At 37.8% G+C, this 25,280-nt stretch overlaps 1 protein-coding gene across 2 annotated transcripts in view; it reads right to left on the bottom strand.

The window, feature by feature from the left end:
- PPP2R5E (protein phosphatase 2 regulatory subunit B'epsilon) overlaps window positions 1-25,280 on the bottom strand; it is a 147,998-nt gene that overhangs the window by 30,621 nt on the left and 92,097 nt on the right. For both annotated transcript variants that reach the window (XM_027570005.2, XM_027570007.2), the window contains exons 4-5: window positions 16,668-16,769; window positions 10,317-10,409 (exon numbers count right to left, since the gene is read on the bottom strand). In XM_027570005.2, the coding sequence (XP_027425806.1) occupies window positions 10,317-10,409; window positions 16,668-16,769 (195 nt within the window). The remainder of the gene's footprint in view (window positions 1-10,316; window positions 10,410-16,667; window positions 16,770-25,280) is intronic.

The following is a 25,280-nucleotide window of genomic DNA, read 5'->3' as shown; positions in this document are numbered from 1 at the left end:
GGCTGATGTGTGGGCCAGACTGTGAAGAGGTGTATGGTGCTCTCAGAGAAGAACTGAGGGGTGAGCTAGTGACCCATACATAGGAAAGCAAGCATGTGAAAAATAAGGCAATTATTCATTCCAGGGGTTTTTAAAAAAACTCTACAAGAGAAGAAATGCAATTATAGCATAATATGTGCTTCGGCTATGAACAACATGTACACAGTCCTACTAATGCAACACTACAATTTCATTTCATTAGATTTTGCGACATAACTAACTACATGGTTAAGATATAGAAGTAGGAGATAGAAAGGGAAACATATAATGATTTACAGTAGGAAAAGATTTTAAAAATCAAGAAACAGCAGAATAAGAATGTTCTTTGGAGATATGGAGACACATACAAGCAAACAGCTAAAAGACTTGAATGTGGTTACCTCTAGGGAGTGAGACTCGGCTGGGGAAGGATTGAGGCAGGAGATTGCTATTTGTCTTTATAAACTGTATAAATATACTTGAATTTTTTAAAATAGAATTACTTTATCAATTAAAAAAGTGTTTCTTAAAGATTTATGTATTTATTTGAGAGAGAGAAAGAAAGCATGAACAGAAGAAGCAGAGAGACAGGAGGACGGAATCTCAAGCAGAGCCCATACTGAGCATAGAGCCCGAAGCAGGGATCAATCCTAACGACCTTGAGATCATGACCGGACCTGAAACCAAGAGTCGGATGCTTAACTGACTGCACCACCCAGGCGCCCGAATTAAAACTATTTTAAAAATTAAGAGCAAAAGGCTTGAAACAAAAAGCCCAACTGCCCTCTACTACGATAAAGAAGCAACTACCATGCCCCATTCCATGTAAAGAAAGATTTTAAAGAACATCAGAAACGCTTAAATAAACAATGAAATTGGTATTCTAACATGTTTTCATGTAAATGTTGTTTTCAATCAGACTAAAATCAGGTCTCCACATTTCTGGCTTTATTTTTAACTTTAGCTCTACCATCAGCTGAAAAAAATGATACCTTCCAAACACCTTTGCACACGGAGAAAACAGCTCAGAACCAAGTAGCAAGAGCCAACAGCAGCCTGACTCCAATGTATCAGACCAACTCAAGAGGACCAACACATCAAACAAGCTGATCTATGGGCAACACTGAGAAAGCACAGTGTGGACAAAAGATCAAAAGGTTACACATTATAAGCTTCTAGCAATTCTGACTTCAAGACTCCTCTGGAAACTCAGTATAAGAATTTCAAAGGTGTAAGTCCTCCAAATATGAACAAATCTGCCAAGTCGCATGCTTTTATTTTCTTCCTAATTTCAGGCATTCTTCCCACAAACTAGAGAAGTCCATTCTTTTCTCCCTCCAGCTTTCATTTTGACTGAATCAACAAAAGCTGGCAATTTAAAATTTTAAGACAATCAAGTTGGTCAGCATTTCAAGAAAGAGCGGTTATTCTACATAATGATGCACTTAGTGGGATGCAGGCAGGGACTAGCTACATAATTTGTGGGGCCCATGCAAAAGGAAAATGCAGTGCTCCTTGTTCAAAAACTCTGAAGAATTTCAAGACAGCAACAGCAGAGCATGAAACCAAGAGCAGGGCCCTACTCAGCACAGGGCCCCGTGTCACTGCCCAAGCTGCACACCCACGGAGCTGGCTCTGGATGCAGGAGCCGCAGCGCTAAAGCCCTTTCCCGAGGTTGGTAAGTTATAGGTTGGAATGGATGGGATGAGGTGAAGAGGTGCTATCTTAATTGGTAATGGCTAGCTGATAAAATTCCTGATCAAGTAAGTTCTCTCAAGTTTTATTTGCTATAGACTCTGAGAGAGAAATGTAAACATTTTGACATATTCAAGGAACTTGTTTGGAAAATAGCTTTTGTATTAGAGCTGAGATTCAAGGTCTCATGAAATTTATTTCAGTTTAGAACTTAAAATTTTTTAACCGGTTGGTTTGTGTCATGTCCAGTTTGTCTTGAGTTTTTAAAACACAATAATAAAAGGTCACTTTTAAGGACAGGGTAAACGATTTGCATAATTTGCATGATAATTATGGCACCTTTCAGCTAAATATAACTGCAAATGTGAAATACAAATTGCTAAATCGCAATCTCCAGCAGTACATATGTTTATGGGGACACTTGAATAGTATGTCTCTTAGCAACCACTGACTGCTTTTCAGATTTGCAGAGTGGTTGAAAGCAGTCTTTAGAAATATGCTACTAAACTCTTGCCACAATAATACACCCAATGAAATAATTCAAGGTTTGGCAACCCATCTTTGGGGGTGGGGGAGGCGCGGGCGGAGATCATAAAGAAACCATTTTCCCAACTGTCCTAACACAGATGAAAATTATCTTTATTGGGAAGAGACACGTTCCATAAGCCCAAGCCAGCCTGCATACTTATGGCTATAGAAGGCAGTTATTATGTCTAAAATCAACATTACCGTAGACATGAGTGCACTATGTAATCAACTAACTATCCTTGATAAATCTGATAGCTTTCTTGTGTAAAGACTTAGATTAAGTACATACGAAATGCTAAAGGTTATATAAATCTAGATTTAACAAAAATTACAATGAAATCTAAGCAAGTCAGTCAGTCATATATTCTTAAATGAAAAAATTGCAAACTCTTCAAAAGTACAAGTCACAGAGAGTTTTGTCTGGCCCATATAAAAATCTGGATTTCCAGGTTCTCTTGACCTCTCTAGGTTACCACTGTTTCCCATCACTCCCTGTCACACCTAGACTACTTCATTGCCTACCACTTGTATGGCCTCTGTAAAGATTTGAACGTGCTGGGGCACCTGGGTGTCTCAGTCATTAAGCATCTGCCTTCGGCTCAGGTCGTGATCCCGGGGTCCTGGGATCAAGCCCTCCATCAGGCTCCCGGTTCCACGGGAAGCCTGCTTATCCCTCTCCCACTTCCCCTGCTTTGTGTTCCCTCTCTCGCTGTGTCTATCAAATAAATAAATAAAATCTTAAAAAAAAAAAAAAAAAAGATTTGACCGTGCTATCCCTGCTTGTCACCTATTAAAAAGTATATGCTCCTGGCACTAATAAACATTCACTTGAAGAAATCAATGGTGAAATGAATCCAAGGACAGGAGAGACCACATTTAACATCTAAAAAGATCTCAAAAGCCAGAAAGGAGCCACAAAAGTGGAGTCCAAAGGGTTTATTTGATTTTTAGAATAGTAAAAGTCAGATTTCAAAAATTCCTAACATGCTGGTTAAGATGCTGACAGACCAACACCATATGACTTCATGGACTGAGGCTATTCCTAGAAAATATGACAAAAGAAGATTCTCAAAACAAGAACTGATCCTAATCAAAACAGCAGTGACAGCAGCAACATAACATTTACTGACCACTGACTCGTCAGGAATTGTTCTAAGTGCTTATGTATAATATTCACTTATTAAATCTCCACAACAGCCTTTCAACAAAATAACGACTATACTGTGGATATTTTGTATCTACTTTCCAGATGAGGAAACTGAGGCAACGCAGTCCTATATAACCTGCTCAAGGCCATGCCCTAAAGAAATGCCAGAGTCTGAATTCAAACCAGTGTATATACACTTAACCACCAATCTGTACTGCTTCCTGATGAGGATGAAAATGAGTAGCATTGAAAAGGGCTCTTGAGGAAACACTGGCAGCTTCCCAATGAACTTCAGATTTTTTAAAAGGACATATGCAAGTGACGAAAGGAAGGAAACACAACCAATGTGAAGTATAAGTGAATGGTGCAGTCTTACAAAAACAGTCTCAGGAAGACTAATGCACACAATCAGCTGAGGTTTATGAAAAATGCCAGGCAACAAAATGAGAACGTACTTGTAATCTAAATATTCTCACCACTCTCACTGATTATGACATACATGTTCATTATTTTTTAAATGTAAAAAACAGAGAAATAGAAAAATTAGAAAATGATGGTCATCACACATAATCACATTCTACCAGACAATTAACCACTTGGTGTATTAGCCTCCCAAAATTTTTAGTGCATATACAAACACTCCTTTTCCCTAAAATAAGACTCAGATTCAAAAAAATCATACTGTTCCAGAATGTGCATGTTTCACTTAAAAATAGGACATGTGTAGCTCTATCTCATTCTCTACAATCTGATTATTCCATTATATGAATGTCCATGGTTTATTCAACTAACCCCCTACTGAGGAACTTTTAAATTGTTTCCAATTTTCTAATAATTATTAACAATGATGCATCCAATATCCTTGTACATACATCTTTGTGTACCTATCTGACTACTTCTCAAAGAATTGCTCAGTGGATAAAATTCAAGTTGACAGAATTTAAGTTGATAGAACACTATCAGTTTTCCTCTTCAGAGGATTATACCAAGCTATTATATTTGTATGCACAACACACATCTCTATTCATCTATGTATAGGTACATTTTTTGTGGGGTTTTGGCATACTAAGAATGGTGTTTTCCACCAAGCCTCTGCTATGTTCCAGTCTCCTTCCTGTACCCATGCCACACTGGGTTTTTTTCTTTTTCTTTAAGATTTTATTTATTTATTTAGAGAGCACGAGTAAGGGGAGGGGCAGAGGGAGACGGAGAGGCAGAGAGAGAATCTCAGGCAAACTCTGCACTCAGTACAGAGCCCAACAAAGGGCTCAATCTCCTGACCCTGAGATCATGACCTGAGCCAAAATCAAGAGTTGGACGCTTAACTGACTGAGCCATCCAGGCATTCCTATGCCACACTGTTTTCATTCATGTACCTTTATAGTTATATAAATTAAAACATTTGTTTTAATATCTAACAGGCAAAGGATCATATTGCTTTTTCAAAAATGTCTTCTATTTCATGAACTTTTGAAATTTTCAAATAAAAAAACTACTGAAATTTTTTTTAAGATTTTATTTATTTATCTGAGAGAGCATGAATGGGGGGAGGGAGAAGCAGACTCTCCTGTTAAGCAGGGAGCCCGACATGGGGTTCGATTCCAGGACCCTGGGATCGTGACCTGAGCTGAAGGCAGACACTTAACTGAGCCACCCAGGTGTGCCTAAACTACTGAAATTTTAATTAGAACTGCACCAAATGTATAAATTAACTTGAGATTCTATGACTATCCTTATGATGGCAAATTTCCCATCTACAAATAAGTTATTTATTCAAGGCTTCTCTGCAAAATTTTCTTATAAGTTTCACAAAAACTTTTACATTTCATTTCAAAAGGTGGAGATTTTAAAATTAATATTGGAATCAAGAAAAATAAGATATCCTACTAACGTGGGGAGATAATATAGTATGAGGAGTGTATAAAAAAAGGAATTAGTATTTAATGAGCAACTATTATAATCCATGCATGATACCAGCAGACATTTTTACAAGTCATGTCATTTTATCATCATAACAAGCCTACTTGTTGTAACTTGTAAGAGAGGTCACCATTATAAGCATTGTACCGAAGAAAACACTGAGGCTCAGAATAGTCAAAAATCTGGCCAAGTTTTCAAGTACTTATTTACAAGTGAAGGGAGGGAGCCTGTCTTTGTATCCATAGTGCCAACTCAATTAAGCAGATTTAACAACGGTCAGTTTGGGGGTACATCCTATTTTCCTGTTCCTCATGTTGCAAATGAGGAGACTCAAGCTCGGACAGCGAGTATATTAATTGGCTGAAAGCCACATTGCCAAGTAGGTGGAAAAGCCAGGGTTTTAATGCAGTTCCTTCTTACCCCACAGCACATATTCTTAGCTCCTGTAATATATACTACTTAGAGTACACAGAGGAGTCAGGATGCAAATCCACAGCTTGTTAACTTTCTTTCCACTACATCATGTTGAAATAACTCGATTCTTATTTTGCTTTTGTCTTTACTGACAGGAGACATGAGAGTCAGAACAGACTGTGAGAAATACAGCTATAGCTGCTATAGAAAATAAGGTTTAAATCTCGTGGCTAGAATAAATTATATCTAACTAAATAAAAAAGTTTTAAGTTTGAGATCACCAAAATTCCTTTTGAGAATCCACAGAGAATAAAGAATCTGCTCAAAGGAAAAGAATGCGGTCAGTGTCATCCCGATTTGCAAGAGGGGAAGGTATGGGGACTCCCACATCACAAGAAAACCAGACTTAAGTACAAAGCACGCCAGGACTAGATGGCATCACAGGAGGCTGTGCGGAGAGAGACAAGCAGGGGGAAAGTGGGGGTATAAATAATGAACGCGCTGACTACAGGGTACACAGATGAAGGGGCTGCCAGCTCAGGGACGGGTAAGGTGCAGTGGCAGGAGGAAAAGGAGGGGGGGGAGGGGCAGGACGGAATCTCAGCAACAATGCCTTAAGCTCCAAAAGGCCAAGCAGGTCCCAAGTTGGAAACAAATCTCCCAGGAAGGGAGCTCAGGAAAATTACCTAGGGGACTGAGACCCTACTCCTAGAAGGGGATCTTAGGTACCTCATCAGTAGACTAAAGGGTAGGAAAAGGGGCAGGAGACCAACTTTATAGGTTACCAACATAAATGAACAGGGTATTCTGGAAAATGGCAGCTAATCGGCACCTAGGGTTTATCCCCAACCAGATAATGCTCTGGTTAGTCAAATATTACATTCAAGTACCACCCAGTGGTGTTACTGGTTTTGCCAATACCCTGCCTGTCCCTTTCCTGACTGATTCAGGAACTGCTGGGAGCCCTGGTGTGAAGGTTAAGTTCATCAACAGACCCAGCAGAGGGAAGGTAAAAGATGCAAAGGTTGTAAAAATGAGGCAAGGGCTGAAAACATAAAGTATAAGTAGACGGACTCACTATGTAAACTTGGTTTCTTGTCTCTGGCGAAACTCGGAGGCAGATGATCAATCACATGGATTGCAAGTACTTGGGGAAACAGTACCAATAAATAACAGTAGCCCCCAGAAGTTCATTAATGTCCCAAGGCAGACGAACAGCATTCCTTTTTATGATAAAGTCCCAAGGCCCATAGATGAAGGGATGCTGTAAAGACAAAGTGCTGGCTTCTACCATAGCATCTGACAAGAGTCTATACTCTCCTTAGGAACAACAACAAAAAAAATTTTAAGCCTTTTTTTAAAGGACTTATTTATTTATTAGGGGTGGGGAGCAGAGGGAGAGGAAGAGAGAGTCCAAGCAGACTCTGCGCTGAGCACGGAGCCCAACTCAGGGCTCAATCTCACAACCCTGAGATCGCAACCTGAGCAGAAACCAAAGAGTCAGACACTCAACTGACTGCGCCACCCAGGCACCCTGAACAAAATTTTAAAATGTAAGAAGGATGATGCTATTCTAGAGTAAATTTCTAACAGCTTCAAGGATGGAATCCAAAGACTGCTGATTAATGAACCTGTGCTGAAACAGAGGAAAGTTGCTAAAGACATGCCAAAGGCCTCTGTCACCAGTGCTGGCTATTCTAACAATTTTAATCAACAATCTGAGACGAAGCCGAGAGCTACCAGCGCAGTTAAGAAAGTCACAGATGTGGGGCATCTGGGTGGCTCAGTTGGCTAAGCGACTGCCTTCAGCTCAGGTCATGATCCGGAGTCCCAGGATTGAGTCCCGCATCAGGGCTCCCTGCTCAGCAGGGAGTCTGCTTCTCCCTCTGACACTCCCCTGTCTCATGCTCTCTCTCTATCTCATTCTCTCTCTCAAATAAATAAAGAAAATCTTTAAAAAAAAAAAAAAAAGAAAGAAAGTCACAGATGTGATAAAGACGGGAGGCACAATGAATACAGTGGATGACTGACTCAAGATCCAGAGAGACTTCAAAGGGCTGGAAAGAAATTAATTCTGCAGGAATATATGTCAAAGCCTATACTTAGACTAAAAGGCAAACTGTACAATGAACAAAAACAAAGGAAAACACGGCTTTACAACGTCATGCACAAAGCTAAATTAGAAATCAGTTAAAGGCCACAAACTTAACACAAGTTAATAGTGCCACAGAGAAGCAAGAATGGTTAATGAGACTTCCCTTTTAAGAGACCCACACAAGGGAATGGGGAACCCAATTCTAGGCTGTGCTGGACCGACCAGGCTCAGGGCACTATGTTCAGACACAGACATCATTTTTAAAGACAAATGGACACACGTTGAAGACTTTCAAAACGGACAAATGAGACAGGATTGACAGAAGTAAGGACGCAGTCTAGAGCAGAGAATGCACACTGACAGCTGCTAAGCTAGATCCAGAAGGCAAATCAGTTTGGTTCATCAGAACATTTCACATGAAAATCTGGATTTGTTTCTCTTAAGGGGAAAAAAAGTCTAACAATAACTGAAAGAAGAGGGGCAGCCAAAGCTCCCTTTAATAGAAACCTGTCTACCTCCTAGTGTCTGACACCTGGTCACCAACTTGTCATAAATGAGCCTACAAGCATTTGAGCTGCTACTCCTGTTCCTAGGAAAAAGAGCCAAGAGGTAACACAAGCGCTGTGTTCTAAGACCTAAAAGTTATGTCCGAGCTAGTGAATACTAAAGGACTTAGTCTGGGGAAATAAGGCCAAAGGCTACAAGGTATAGGGAGGTTCAACATAAAGAACTTTCTAACAAAACCAGAACAATCTGCCCAGGTATATGGTCCTTCCTCACTAAAAAAAGAATAAATGGGAGTCACTCCTTCTTGGGTCTCAAAGGAGAGTAACTCACTGGGTAAAGAACTAGAACAGACAACCCAAAACATCCCTTTCAAGTCTGGGTTTCTCCGATGTTTTAATCTTATGAGCTTTATTATCATCAGTACCCATCTACCACGAACAACACAGTGAGATGGGCCTTGCATGCTTTTCATGTAAAAAAAAAAAAAAAAAAAAAACGCTTCATCGTGAGATCCCAGTTCTTATTGTTTCCATGTAAACTAAACATAGGCTTCACTATCTGATCCTCTTGGGTATTTTAATTTACCATAAATATAAGGGAACCTTAGTATTTCATTAGTGTTGAGAAGTGAGGGCTATTCCTGCCTTGAAGTCATTCCAAGTTTATAGTGAGGGGAATCACAAGGAGGCATCATGACATAATGGACAGAAAATTAGAATAGGAAATGTGCTTGGGAAAACTTGACAAAGTTTCTAGACCTCAGTTTGTTCACCTATAAAATGGGCCTCAAATTTAGCCACGTCTGTTTTAGATTATGGTACAAATTAAATTAAATAATGCATGTAAAGATGCTCTAACAATTATACAGTGCTATATAAATGCAAGGACTTTCCAATACAAAACACAGACCTGTCACATGTTGCCTTTCTATCTGAAATGCATTTCGCCTCCTTGGTATAAGAATCTGGATCAGTCGACCTATTTACCCAATGCTCCATGTAACCACCTATTTATCTACCTCTCTTTTTCCAAAGCCTCTTTTCTAAAACCTCACTTTTCCAAAGCCTCTCTACCTAATATATCCAAAATTCTAAACTTATTAATTGAATTAAGGAGGGGAAATGAGTCATCACAAAGGCTATCAACCTTTATCCAGGTAAGGTATAGGAGAATCAACTTCCTGCCAAAATAATGTTTTAAATTTGAAGTTCTGCTTACTGGCTCACTAGGAGATAGATATTTATTCTTTTCGACATGAGGTGCTCATTAATCACTTAGAAAGGAGCTACAATAGTTCATATACCAGTTGGCTCAAGTACCCATTTTTATAGATGAATGTCAACAACAAGAGCACGAAGATGTTACCTAAAAATTCAATGTCATGAACATTCCCAAGTCCCAGGTAAAAAGGAAGATGTGGTCTACAGTTACAAAATGTAAAATGGCAAATCAAGAAGAATACACACCCTGAGAAGCTCCAAACAGATAGGTGAGAGTTAATCACTTTACAGGAATTTTAAGGTGTTTCCTAGCTGTGAAAGCTCATCAGTATCTGACTTTGATTATTTGTTGAAGGTTATTTATGCTCTAGACCATGCTTTTTCAGTTTTAACAGATCTGTGCAATAATAGTTCCTTAAGAATCCTTACGCAAATAGGAGTTTTCAAGCTACACAAAGATTCACACCAAGTAGAGGTCCTATAAATGAAATTCCTTTATAATTAAATTTTAAGAAAGAAAACTGCAGGGATTTAGGCATTAGCATTCCTGTTGTTTGAAACGAAATTAATTTCCAGCGATAAACTAAACAATAAATTAAAGAGGTACCTATTACTTTTAACAGGCAATAATGGAAACTAACTTATATATGCAGTATTTGCTTAAAAGGTGATATAACTGCCACTGTGAAAGATTTTTATACAATCAAGAGATTATAAGGTAAAGTGTTATCAGCTGAATAACGAATGCATGCAACCATAAAACTTTGCTTACCTGTAATACAAATTTCTGATCTATGTATTTTTTGGCAATGCTGGGTTGGAATTCTTGGCTTTCCAAAAATCGTATGAAAAATTCATATACAAGCTGCAACAAACAGATTATAGTTAATTTCAAATTATAATTCACTTATCAAAAACCATAAAAAGCCTGTAACACTAAAACTGACAGAGCTTAGAAAATTGAGTTTTAATATCATTTACAAGCTATGCTAGCCCTTCTTGTGGCACATGGTTGCTATTATGTTTTTTAACTTTTTAAATTAAAAATCTGAAAATAACAGCCAAACAAAGCAAATAAAAATCCCCCATAGCCTCACCATTTAGAGATAACCACTGCCAACAATTTAATGTATAAACCTCCTGATTTTTCTGTATATTTCTACAACATATCAATGAACTATAAATATATTTTTATATAGTTTTCAAACTGCTTTTACCATCTAAACAATATATTGTATACAATTTATATCAATAATATCTAAGCCATCATTCTTAGTAGCTACAAGTAGTCCATTATACATGATTTATAATGAATAATTCCATTATTCATAATCGATTTAACCAATCTCCTATGCTTGGACATCTAGTTTCTGAATTACTTCTCTATCAAATTATGCCACAATGTATATTATGTAATATACATCAGGGTGCATTTGCTCGATTATTTCATGAGGAAATATTTCTACAAGTGGAATTGTTAGAGCAAAATATATCCAAACATTTCAGGATTTTCAACACTCACTGCTAAATTTCCTTCCAGAAAATTTATGCAATTTACACTCCTCTAAGCAATATATGATAGTTTAGCAGAATACTCTCATCTGCAAGGAATAAAAATATCCTCATCTGTAGAGTCAATCTCAAATAACTGTTCTGATAAACAGTAGAAGATCATTGTTTATGCTCTTTGCAAAATAAATCTATGTTAAAGTATACATTAGATCCTGTTAGAGTATACAACAGTATATAAAAAACAGAACTTTTAACAGAGACAGACAGGCACCGGGTTGGAAGTCCAGCTCCGTCCCTTACTGTGTAACCCTAGGCAAGTTCATTTCTCTAAAAGTCTGTTTCTTCAACTAAATAATGCAGATGATAATCCCTAAGATTAAATGTGATAATATATATAAAGCGCTACGCATAGCAGACTAACACATATTACCATTATCACTATTGCCTAAAACAGGATTCTCAAACTTTTCAGTCTTGCTCCTTTGCATTTAAAAATGGTTGAAGACTCCAAAGCTTTTGCTTATATGATATATATATATGAAAATACATATACTTATATATGTAAAGTCAGAAATACAAACAGAAAATTTAAAATACATATTTGTTATTTCATTTTAAAGCAATAAAATACATTACACATTCTGAGAAGCATTATTTTTTTATTTGTGAAAAATCTCTTTAATTGAATATTAGAAAACTGCTTCCGTATTCAACCAGTTGTGATACACTGTTTTGGTTGGAGTATATAAAGAAATCAAGCCCCATGAGGATCTAACAGTATGAAAAAGGATGAGCATTTTCATAGTCTTTTCACATAATTATGGAAATTCTTCTTTGATACTACACCAAAACTTGAGTTTCTTAAACTGGAGTTGCAATGCAGAATCTGAAGCCAAAATCAATGAATTTTTCATACTCTGTTATACTAAATTCCAATCGTCTGTCCTGCACTTTGAATGGATTTTTACCTACGCATGGTTTCCTAACATCATTCACTGACCAACTGGAAAATACTGGTTCACCGAGTTATGCAGATTTTTCAAATGCTCACAAGTTTTATTATACAGTATCAAAAGTCCTATTCCTTAATATCTCCAATTTTATCAAAAAGTCTAAGTTTTGATACGTGATAAAGTTCAAGGTGAGAGCAGAAAGATAAAAGTTTCCCAAAATTCTAATTCTAAATTTTGCTTGAATGCTCTAATTTTATCAGTGGCAACAATTGTTTTCTTTGTCTATTTTTAAGAAAACATCCACCAAATACACAAGATGGAAGTACAGTTTGCCAGACATTCCTTCCAGTAAAAATGGTATTTCATGAAAAACCAGCTAGTTCAGCTTGTAGCTCAAACAATCACATAATTGCTTTAGCACAAGACAAATCAGTATACTTCAGTATGCAGTCACTGGGCTTTGTGCATACTTCCATTTCCCTCTTTGTCACGAAAAATATTTTTTTAAATGTGTACTCAAAGGTCAAGATTTAATAATATTTAATTTCATAATTTTTGCTGCTTTTCCAAGAACACTTTTATTTGAAATTGGCTTTTTTTTTTTTTTTTTGGTCAGCGCTTGGCAGTAGAACATATGATCACAAAGCCAATTTGCCACAACCGTCTTGATCTGTGCTAAAGCAGCAGCAATTTCAACCACCAATGTTTTTACAACCATCCGTTCCAATGTCAACACAGTGAAACCAGCCAATAGCATAGTATTATTATAAAACTGTTCTGATTTTGCAGGCCTGAAAATCAGGGTCCCCCAAGGGTCTGTGTTACCAGTAACCTAAATGCATCATACAGTAACCTTATGACTTCGGACTGTAACTTAACACTTAGGTATTCACATTAGGAGTTTACTTCAGTAAAAAACCATTTTTCTCTTTGAAACTCTTAATTCAGAGAAACTTCTTGCCCAATGATCTGAACATTGTCAAGCTGTACTTCTAGGCATGATTACATGACTGAGCCCCCAACACCCTCCAGAAGAATTGTATTTTCAATACACTAATTTTTCAAAACTCTTTCTTTTACAAATAGAATGTCAGCCTTATTCAAACAACCCATAAAAGGGGGCTTAATTCCCACAAAGTGGAGAGATTCTCATCTTGCAGGCCTGTCTTTTGAGCTGGCAGGGCTTTCTTGCAGGACTGGCAAAGTGCTCTCTTCCCTCTGGTCCCTTGAAAGCAGTTACAGTTTAAAACAGTTTGGTGGAAACACTTTAGACACATTTATTAATAAGTATAAATGTTCTACGAGACAGATTTTTACCTCAGAATCAAAAATCTCCCTTGAATTTCTAAAGGGAAAGAAAGACTGAGGACTGAGAGAAGAATTTACTTTTCAAGATCACATAAGTGAACTCTCCAAGGAACTTGAGTTAAAAAGACTTTAGCATTTCTGTTTTTCAGTCTCAAGTGTAAAGCACTAAAAACAATCCCGATTGTAAATGAAGTCCTGCAAAATCATATTCTACTGGAACTACAGACCCAAATACAGAAAATACACAAAGAATAACCATGGTAACTATGGAATACAGTTTAAAAGATACCAATACAGATAACAGAAAATATCAAATAACACACATACAGTAGAACCTCTGATATATTTAAACTAAAATTTTGTGGATTTAATTTTTTTACTATTTTTCTTAAAGATTTATTTATTTATTTGAGAGAGAGAATAAGGGGAGGGGAAGAGGGAGAGAGAGAATCTCCAGCAGGCTTCCCGCTGAGCAGGGAGCCTGAGACTCGAGACTCGGGGCTCAGGGCTCGATCTCACGACCCCGAGATGATGACCTGAGTGGAAATAAAGAGTCAGACGCTTAACCGACTGAGCCATCCAGGCACCCCAAACCTTTTTCTATTTTTAAATATCTCCAAAGATCCATGATTTGTTAGGAGTAGTTTTGTATGGCCACAAACTTAAATCAGACAAGAGGTGTGTAGAAACAGTCAACTGGCTAGGTTCATTGCCTAGCCCATCACCCAATAACCACATCTCAATGCAATTTTGTTGTTATGCACTATTATCAGATATTTGGTAATAAATACTGTGCTTCCTTATAAAAATGTGATCCAGAAGAAGAAGCACACTGTTAATGTTGGAGTTAATAAAAAGTGAAAAGGTGCTATGTTTTGGTCAGAAAAATATTGTTGGCTCAATTAAAAAGTAAAATGTTAAATTTAGTAATAACTCACTATAACATGAATGACCTGTCATGAACAGCTAAGATTTCCTGAATGCTCAGTAAGTGCTCTTGTCAGTACTAAAACCACCTATCAGTGAAAATGGAAAGGTGACCAATTTGTAGAGTTAGAATACATAAGAGAAACACAGGAATCTTGAGTACAAAGACCTCCAGAAAGGAATAGTTGAAGGCAACAGTGTGCCTACTGACTTGATCTTTATTACAAATGGTTAATTTATGAATTTTAAAAGTAGGTTTCCTTTACCTGATCCAGTCTAAGTCATATTTCCCCCTAAGCTAAAGCAGGGATCAGAGGATTATAGGCTTGAACAGGGTGTCAACACAGATGAAGCCAGACCATTTTAGAATACAGTTTGTGGGACTTTACATCATAAGGGTATAGGTCTCATCATCGCTCCTCATTGTCACTTTGGTTTTAGAGTTTCAGGTGAACTAACAGTTAATGCTCCTGTAGGAATGACACAGTGTAAGCTAGAGATTTTTGGTGACAGAATCTAGCTTCATAGCTTTAGAAATTAATTTGGTCTGTATTTTACAGAGTCATTAAGCTTAGGAAGGATTAACTGAAATACTCAGTACAACTTTACTGTGCTTTAGAGGAAATTTATATCTCTGGTGATCATGATTTAGAGCATTCAAAAAGCTCTTGCAAATGGCAAGAGTAGTCTACTGTCTCTGGGATGTAGAGAAGATAAGTTGAAGCTTTGAAGACAGCTTTCTTCCTGTCTTTTCCACCATAAGATGTGAGATTTTCCTGAGATTATCTTGTTTGTTTTGTTTTTTAAATTTCTTCCAGACTAGGGGCGCCTGTGTGGCTCAGTTGTTAAGTGTCTGCCTTTGGCTCAGGTCATGAGCCCAGGTCCTGGGATCGAGTCCCGCATCAGGTTCCCCGCTCCACTGGAAGCCTGCTTCTCCCTCTCCCACTCCCCCTGCTTGTGTTCCCTCTCTCACTGTGTCTCTCTCTGTCAAATAAATAAATGAAATCTTTAAAAAAAAAAATTTTTTTTCTTCCAGACTACACTGCACTTTATGAACTGGTGCCAAACATTAGGAATAAGGCATGACAAGAAATCCACCTATTCAAAAGAATGATTTTTTTTATTTTAATTTTTGTCACAATCTGGGATACACCATGAAAAGCACAAATAATTTTCCAAATTTCTTAGGCTGCAGATAGTATGTCTGACACCTTAAAAAAAAAAAAAATCAAGCAGCTAAAACAGGAAATCAGCCACAGCATTTTAACTAATTTACTCAATCTTGGCATTGGCAGCAGGAATACATATGTATAACACGCCTGGGTAAGAGCTGAGGAAACAGAGGCCCAGAAAGCTCTCTCTATAACTAGGGGAAACAGCATACATGTCTATCTGTAGCAACCTTGAATTGCCAAAGCAGGACAGGGAAAGTTGCAAATCAATGTCAAAAATTCTGAAGTGGGGAAAAAAGAAACTTCTAGACACCTTCTAGGCTTCGTCTCTCTGAGATACAGTTTTCTGCTCTTTCAAAAGTCAATGAGTAGTCGTGAGCACACTTCAAAAGATGCAATGGCTTCTGCTTCTGGCTCAAAGTGTACAAGGTTTTAGTCCCTCTCTACCACCCCTTCCCTCCTGGCTGGTTGTCATCCAGCCTCTGAGGACATTCTAACTCAATGGAAAGATAGCTTGAGGGAGCATGACATTCACATTTCCTTGTTCTATTCCTTGGATAAATGTTGGCCTGCAGCGCAAGCAGCCAGGAAGGGAAGATGGAAAATGACCAGTATGGGTAAGTAAATAGAGTACAGATGGGCCTGGTGCTGGCAAAGGAGATACAGGGATGGCCCTGATCTGTCCCGGCACATGCGTATGACTGGAAAACATGGCCTTCCCAGTGCAAGAGAACAAAACAGACTTTCATACAAGCTTCCTATCAGCTGTTGCTCTTCCTTACAACACTATGAAATAACTCTTGCAATTTGTTTTTGCCCTTCCAGGCTGCAGAAACACATTTGTGGCTATCATGAAGACAGGCATTCAATCCCTAGGGTACCTGCTGATGAAAATGAGATATAAACTCTATGACCTAATCACATCCAACTAATATTAATGTGAAAATAGTTCAGTTCCTGTTGGAGGCTCCAGCAGGCAGATCACATAGAAGCTCTAATCAAAAAGCAAGAACTGCTGGCTGGACCCACAACCTGGGAGGAACCACACTAAAGCATTACACCGCAACTTATTATTTTATTCTTTTGGCATCCTAATTACCAAGAGAAGAAACACAGAGAGCATTCTCTAGCTTTCTGTTAATATACTCTAATTTGATTTTTGGGTGAATAAAGGCCTTCAAGGAATTCCCATGCTAATCAGCTAATGAGTTAATGGAGCTTTCTTTTATAACAAATGGTAGTTCAAAGTACCTGTAAGTGTGGCCAGGATGCCTCAAGGGTAGGTTCATCTTCTTCTGGATCAAATTCATTGCTGTCACTAGGAGGGAGAGTTCTGAATATATTGCAAGATACCTAAAAATAAACAAGCAGCAGAGTTAGCTGGAAGCACCTCCTGAGCAACCTTACACAAGGTTTGCAGCCAGCCAAAGGGAACCCAGATGACAGATGACAGGAACACCACCAAACTGGAATGGGGGCTCTTTCTACAGGCTTCAAGGCCAGAACCACCTCTAGGCAAAGCTGGAAAGTGGCAGAGCTGCACCTCCTGCTCTCTTGAACAGTACTCCTTGTCCTCAGATGGCCATTCCCACGCCGGGTCCCTTTGACTTTAGACCTCCCATGAAAGCATGCGCTACTTACCGGTCAAGCGTGCTTCTAATTAACCAATTTACACTAAGATATAAATAACTGCTAATGGGCTTTATATATTTCCCTTCTCAGGTTTATTCACAATTTGCAAATTTACAGTCAAACTAATGGTAAAATTTCAGACATTTACAAAAAGCAAATCAGAGAAGATATTTCTGAATCTAACACCCCTGAAATCATACCTAATCTGTTCTCAGTTGGTTTACCAACTACCAGGGTGCCTGGCTGGCTCAGTCAGAAGAGCATGCAACTCTTGATCTTGGGGTCGTGAGTTCAAGCCACACATTGGGTATAGAGAGTACTTAAAAATAAACTTAAAAAAAAATAGTAACGATGCCCAGGATAAGATGTATCTGTGATACAAATCTCTACAAACTAATTAGGTATTTCTTTACCATAGACAATTTCCAGATTAAATGCTGGTTGCTCAAAGGATGGCCAGGAGTTGATTTAACTGTTGAAATTGGGCAATGAAGAGACTGAGGATTCATTATTCTATTCTAATATTTTTGCATATATTCCAAGATTTCTGCAGAAAATGCTTATTTTTAAAATGTGGTTGCTACTATTCTCAGGGTTCCTTCTCAACTTCTATTCTGTTTCTCATCCTATGTAGTCATCTATCCCCTCCCAGTGACCCAAATATGTCCTCAGATATGAAGAATAAAATGGGGGGGAGGGGGGAGCAGGGGGTAAATTATAGAAGGCAAGAAGGGAAAAGAAAGGAGACTGAACCAGAAGCCTTTGCTGGACTTTCTACATAATGCAGAAAATACAAAGTATAATACGCTATTCTGAAAGAGGAAAGAAGAAAGGCTTTGGGGGTATCATATAATCTGTATGTGTTTATTCATTTTACACACATTTATTAAATGCTCATTATATTCACACACTATTCCAGGCACTGGGAAAATAACAATGAACAAAGCAGAAAAAAGTCTGTGCCCTCCAGGAGCTTATATTTTAGTTAAATTCACGAGTACCCTAATATTCTCACTATGGAAACTGAGCCCAGTTGTGTAAGCTATGAAAAGGAGAGATTCAATTTTATGTGTCACAGGAAGCCATTAGTTGATCTTAAACAGAAATGTGACAGGATTTTATTTTTGCTTTAAAAAAAAAAAATCATTCTGGGGCTCTCTGTATTGAACAGACAGGGAGAGGACAAGTTAGAAGCCTATGGAGGTGGCAAGCAATGATGATGACTTGGACCGGGATAGTGGCAGAGGAGACAGAAGCAGATTGATTCAAAATCTACTCTGGAAGTATTATCTGCTGCTGGCCTGGATATACATGGGGTAAAGAAAAGGAAAGAATCAAGGATGAGTCACAGATGTAAGGCCATTTACCCTCGGAGATGGCTGGGAAAGGGAAAGCTTTCTTTGTTTACTTGTTTGGGGGGGAGATCCAGAGGCTGGAATGTGTTAAAGAAGCAATATCCAGGGCGCCTGAGTGGCTCAGTTGGTTAAACGACTGCCTTCGGCTCAGGTCATGATCCTGGAGTCCCGGGATCGAGTCCCGCATCGGACTCCCTGCTTCTCCCTCGGACCCTCCCCCCTCTCATGCTCTCTCTCTATCTCATTCTCTCAAATAAATAAATAAAATCTTAAAAAAAAAAAAGCAATATCCAGGAGGTAATCAGACATATGAATCTGGACCCGAGAGCTGGACAGGTCAGGACTAGAGACATTTAAGGACTCCGTAGCATATAGATGATTTTAAAGCCATGAGACTAATGGATCACCTTGGAAAGGAGTAAAAAGGAAGAAAGGAAAGGACCCAAAGGCATCCAACATTTAGAAATCAGACAGAAAAAGAACAAACCACACAAATGAAAAGGAGTAGAAGGTAGGAGAAGAAAAGAACTAGAGTTTGGGGTCTCAGGAGCTAAGAGGGAAGAGTATATTAAGAAGGACAAAGAGGTCAACAGCAATAAATGCTACTCTGAGGTTGACTAAGATGCGCACAGAGCAGTATCTATTGGATACTACAGCCCTATGAAGTGGATACTATCATGATCTCCAATTTACCATTGAGGAAATGGAAGCACGGGTGTTGTTAAGATCTGAGGTTACACTTAGTAACCAGCAGTTACAACTGAACCCATGCTGTCTGTCAGGCTCTACCACAGTGTTCCAGAAAAGTAGGTAGACTACTTCTTTTGCTCTACTTTAGCTCAGATGACTGGGGGAAAAAAAATTGTTAGAATACTTTTGCCATGACTAATGACAGCATGCACAGGTCTATTATGTTATTTTTGTCCCTTCCAATGATTATCAGAAATTCCGTTTACAAAGAAACTAGTGACTTTTCAGAAAACCATCAACCCATGACTTCTCTTCAACCAGCCAGCCACACTGTAATCAAAAAGGCAAAAGTCCTTTACTTGCTTTTGAAACTATACATATATTTCAAAAGTGAGTTTTCATTCCAACTAAATCATTTGTATTTACCATACTCTGTAACAATGTTCTTTCCTCTCCCAAGATGTAAAAGTAAACCATGAAAGTCAAAAAAGAGGGGGGGGAGGGAGTCCTGTATAGTAAGAAATCTGGATAAAAAGGACATGGAAAGTTCTGCTCCCTGATACTCCTGGTCGTGTAAACCCTCTTACAGACCCCCTCTTACAGAGCTCACGGTGTGCTGCAGCAAGTATTTGTTTACATATTTGCCTGTCTCTCCCTACTAATTAAGAATATGCAATGTCACATTTACATCTGTTTTCCTAGCACGTACAAGGCATCCAATAAATGTTCACAAGATAAAAATTTGGACACATTTACAAAACTGTGTATTTTGGTTTTGCTTTTTAAAAATTTCAAGTTGAAGTTTTCTGAGTGATTTAAATTAATCGAAGTTATTTAACTTAAGATGTTTAAGTCTGTACAGTGATCTAAACCTCTGATTTGGTCAAAGCTTCATCTCTCAATTATCACATCAAAAGAATGTCAAGTTGTGTAAATTATCCACACAGCAAGTAGTTCTAAAGGCATGCACTTCTCACTCAGCCACACACTGCCATTTCTTCAGAGGTACCTTCCTTATAATGCTTTATTTAGCTTAATTCTAAATATTCATCCAGATGAGTAATGAGGAAGCACAGATCTACTGGGCTAGACAATGAAGAGCTGACTCAATGGGTTAAGTAGTTCTCTAGCAAATTTGGAAAGACTGTCAAGTGTCATGGAAATGGCCAAGCTTTTGAACCAGTTGGGAACACACTAGGTGCTTTAATAAAAATGTCACAAATGAATGAATCATTGCTCCCATCCTTAAGAATCTATTCTAAAAAAACTAATCCAAGACAAGTCTGAAAAAACTACTTAAAGCGGTCACTTGTAACATTCTCCAAAAAGTGTAAAATTGTAAATAACCTTTATGTCCAACATTTAAGAGGTACATCAACTTACTAGAATACTGTGCAGCATTTAAAGATGATAGCTAGGGCACCTGGGTGGCTCGGTCGGTTGAGCATCTGCCTTCAGCTCAGGTCATGATCCCAGGGTGCTGGGATCGAGCCCCACATCAGGCTCCCTGCTCAGCCAGGAGTCTGCTCCTCCCTCTACCCTCCTCCCTTGCTAGTGATCTCTCTCTCTCTCTCTCTCTCAAATAAATAAAATCTTAAAAAAAAAAAGATGATGGCTATATGGAAGCACAAAGAAATGTTTATGAATAAAGATTTAGGAGCAAAGACAACAGAAAATGATATGACTATACCTATAAGGGATGGAAATGGATAGCTAAAGGGAAATTTTTAAAAGCTGTAGTGAAGCAAGAGGAATATGAATGATAAACTAGGTAGTTGCTGTTATCTCTTGGGGTGCACAAAGTCCTAAATCTATAAAAAGCCTAAGTTAGAGACATACAGTATATAAGTTATGCCTTTAATTTCAATATGAAAATGGGCTCTTGAATTTGTTTGAATAAGATTATTACTGTCAGGAGAGAGTTAAAAATCAGAACTTCCTACAATGCCTAGAGCCTAGCTCATGAATCAGTGGTTGAAAGATTCAATGAATGGACCAGTTAACTATACAGTTAAATCATGAATTTAAAACTGAGCTACCCATGGGTGGGGGAGCGGGGGGAGGCAGTCCTGCAAATCCTCTGACTTTTCTGCAACAATTTTGTATGGTGAGTCCAATGTGGGAAAAGATCCAGTTGCTTTGGTCAGAAAAATGGCCTAAAAACCACATACAAAATGGTAGATTTGCTTCCATTAAATCTTTATCACTGGTAGCCACTTCTGATTTATAGTCTAGGTTTTATTTTTTTTTTCAAGCCTTTATTTATTTATTTGTGAGAGAAAGAGAGAGAGAGAGAGAGCAGAAGCAGGGGGAGGGCAGAGGGAACAGGAGAGGCAGGCTCCCCACTGAGCAGGGAGCCCAACACAGGGTTCAATCCCAGGACCCTGGGATCACGACATGAGCTGAAGGCAGAAATTAACCGACTGAGCCACCCAGGCACCCCTATAGTCCAAGTTTTAAAGGGATTATTAAATAGGTAACATTATTAAATTGGTAATAGCAGTTGTATGCTTATGCAAATATACCGTGACTCCAAGTAGCCACCAGCATCAATCCCCACCACAGAGCAGTTCTGCAGAGTCTACGTGGCTAGATTTAAATGCACTGAGGTATTTCTAAAGTCACAAAAACTGCCACTATAATATATTTAAATATATGAGGCTCTAGTCCTAAACCGCCTATTTTATTCATTCAGGAACGGATTATCCAAAATGAACAAAAGAAAATCTTTAAGTAAGTTACAAGGGTTTATTTTTCAACTGTTTTATTTTAATCTACACTGGAATCAATGCAAAGAAAAAGAAGTTTAAGAAACAAGTGTCTTTGAGGTAATCTGATTCATTTTCATTCCAAAGGCATTGTAATAAACACTGAATGTTGGAATCAAACTAAAGGTTTGAAGGCACTGGCCTGGCCTCCAGAAAGTGGCTATAAGGACAGAAAGCACGGCTGAGGGAATAGCAGGAACCTGTGTTAAAATCTAAATAACCCCTCCTCAAAGGTAGAAAACTTAGGATTAGGGATTCCACTGGGTTGCTTCTAGAATCAGATCACGTTAGAGACTCTCTCATCCAATTCCCCCCTCTTAAAAATAAGAAAAGTCCAAAAAGCTTGTGAGTTTTTCAAGGTCACACAGCACCACGATATGCATGGAGGGTTCCCAGGGCCCTTTCTCTGGCACACCACCTCCATGCCATCCATGAATACCATGCATGGACCCTGACTTTTTTCTCTCTTTTTCCTTCTCCTCTGATTCCCCTACATTTCTTTTCATCAGTTTTTTAACCCTCTCATTTTCTCATCTCTTCTTTCCCATCACCACCCCCCTATGTTACTGGCCTGCCAGTGGCCCTCAATGGCACCGCGGACACGGTTTTCCTACCTCCGAGCATTCAGAGCTACATTAACAGAAAAACAGAACAACCTCTTCATTAACAGAAAAATATAACAATCTCTTCATCCCCACTGTCTCGTCCAGACCTCCATCTTCAAACATCTTGATTACTGCCAAGTTTCCTCTCTGGTGTTCCCATTCCCCACATCCCTTCTGTTCCATCTCCCCCAAAAGACTTTGAGCCCCTCAAAAACTCCTAATTTCTGAATGCCTAGCACCTTCATATACAAAAAGCAGAAATAACAAGGGTCGCCAGATAAAATACAGGACACCAATTAAATCTTAATTTCATATAAACAAATAATTTTTAGTTCAAGTATGTCCCACATCTTGCATGGGACGTAGTTAAGACTAAAAAAAATAATTCGTTATTTATCTGAAATTCAAATTTAACTAGGTGCCCTGTATTTTTATTTGCTAAAACTGACAATTCTAACACTAATACTAAGAACCCCTTCTGGTTACAACTCAGTTGTGATGCAAACTGTAGCGCTGTCGCAGGCAAGGCCTGGAACCCAACAGCTACTTGCTTTGAGGGACTGGCTGCTCTTTTATTTTTCAGCTCTTTGGTTTACCTCTGATTACTGTGAACTATGGTGCAAAAAATAAATAAATAAATAAAATTCAAAGTCTTGGCCAAATGTGAAAGAGACAACTTAGCAGGATCCCAAGTACATGTCCCCATAAGTAAAGAGGAAGAAGTGTTTAGGCATACTTTAATCAGGTTTTGATTAAACAACTTACTATTTTCTGATTTATAATAATCAAAATACAACTATTAATATATCTTTAAAAGGTTTTGTTTATTTACTTGAGAGAGAGGGTGCAGGAGAGTGCACAAGCAGGGGGCGGGGCTGAGAGAGAGGGAGGAGGGAGAGGGACAAGCAAACTCCCCACTGAGCAGGGAGCCCGACCTGGGATTCTGGGATTCGATCCCAGGACCCTGAGATCATGACCCGAGCCAAAGTCAGAAGCTTAACTGACTGAGTCACCCAGGCACTCCACAGCTATTAATATTTTTAAATAGCTATTTAAGTTACTGCAAGGAGAAAACCCCTCCCTTTCCCCAATCTCTTTATCTCCATAGAAACTACTAATTTTACACTATGATTTTGGTTGATATTTTACTGTTGTTTAAGGAAAATGACTAGCACATTATAAAAGAACAGAATGTGGCTAGTGCTTTGTAACTACTCACTAAATATCTGCCAAGATTAACAATGAACGAAATAGAAGGTAAGAACAATATAATGAGTTACTAAAAATAACAACAACTAATGAATACTTTCAGTTCCTTTTAGTTATATATTTGTTAGCACTATTAATATTTAAGGCTTGGGTAAAATCGGGCATATTATCTTCTCAGGAAACCACTTTTAACTACAGTATAAATGACTTAAATCATCTTCTCTGTGTCTTAAAATACTGCTTTTTAGATGAGCAGGTATCATCTTTTCTTGGATAAAAGCATGAACTAGTTGACCTCAAGAACATTTCTCCTTCTGTTATCTGTGACACTATAATTTCATACAATTATGTGAAACTGCAAGCTGCAAATATATTAACTATAAATATAAAAATAATGACATCATAGCTATAAAATGAATTTTGAGATTACATCCACAAAGTAAATTTTCTAACAAAAAGGGACAATATGAATGATGTTAAATAGAGAACATCCAAGCAAATTTATAAGTGCCATTATTCCTCTAGCACTATTTGTATTAAGATCTCAAGCAAGTAACAATTTCAATGATATCCCTCAGTTTTTTCATCGAGTTCATTCATTCATTCATTCATTCTATAATCTGTCATGTACTGAAAAGAAACAAAATTATTTAATCAAGCATTTAGAACCAGATGCAATATTGAAGCTATGTCATCATGCATTATTCTCACAGTATTTTATGTCAGCCCCAAAAATGCATTTAAATAAATATGATAAAACGTATTAAAGTAAGCAAAAGTCACTTTAAATCTCTGAATCAGACATTTGAACAGAGAAGACTATTTCCAAACATATCAGAATTTGTATGATAGAAATGTTCAAATTCTAAAGAATAAGAACTAAAATTCAAACAGAATTTGCCTAGATAACCTTGCTATACTATTTATGTTTAGAACATAAAATTAATAAATAATAAATGTATATATAATGTCAAGTTACCTCTGGTAACACCAAGAATTCACAATAGTCCCTGTGATAAGAACCTTTCAAACCTGACTCTCAGCCCCTTTTAAAGTAATTATTAATAATTATTGATATATAAAACCAAGGAGAAAAATCCCAAAGCATTTGTAATTATGCTCAAGAAACTTAGAGCAGATAAATCTCTTTTAAGCTGGGACTTTGATTAGGAAACAAATGGCACATTTTTAAAACTTTCAATTAGCACTTAATTTACTTCACTGGCAATGTGTTCAATCAGTAATCTGTTTCTAAAGCCAAACCATGTCTTTTAATTATTGTAATAAGTTTACTGTAGTTTTAACTTCAGACTAGATATAAAGTCTCTTTTTAAACCTCACCATCGATGTGAATGAACAGAGCTGTTTAAAAGTTATCTGAACTTGTGAAACCATTAAAATCCCTTATTCTAATATAAAGACATGTCCTTAGCACTAAATCTAAAGAGAAGAAATTTAATTAAATCAGTATGACACCATCCTATATTATGAGCCACCCACTTCAGTCTACCTTTATTCTGTAGCATATTAAATACGTAACTGTCACTACAGTTATCAATATAATTAAAAATTTCAGGCAAGAATTTCCAGAAGTTATTATTACAA

Source organism: Zalophus californianus, chromosome 6, assembly GCF_009762305.2.
Source record: "Zalophus californianus isolate mZalCal1 chromosome 6, mZalCal1.pri.v2, whole genome shotgun sequence".
Classification (NCBI taxonomy): Eukaryota; Metazoa; Chordata; class Mammalia; order Carnivora; family Otariidae; genus Zalophus; species Zalophus californianus.
Note: the sequence above shows the minus strand (reverse complement) of the source record. Positions and strands in the feature narration are given on the sequence as shown.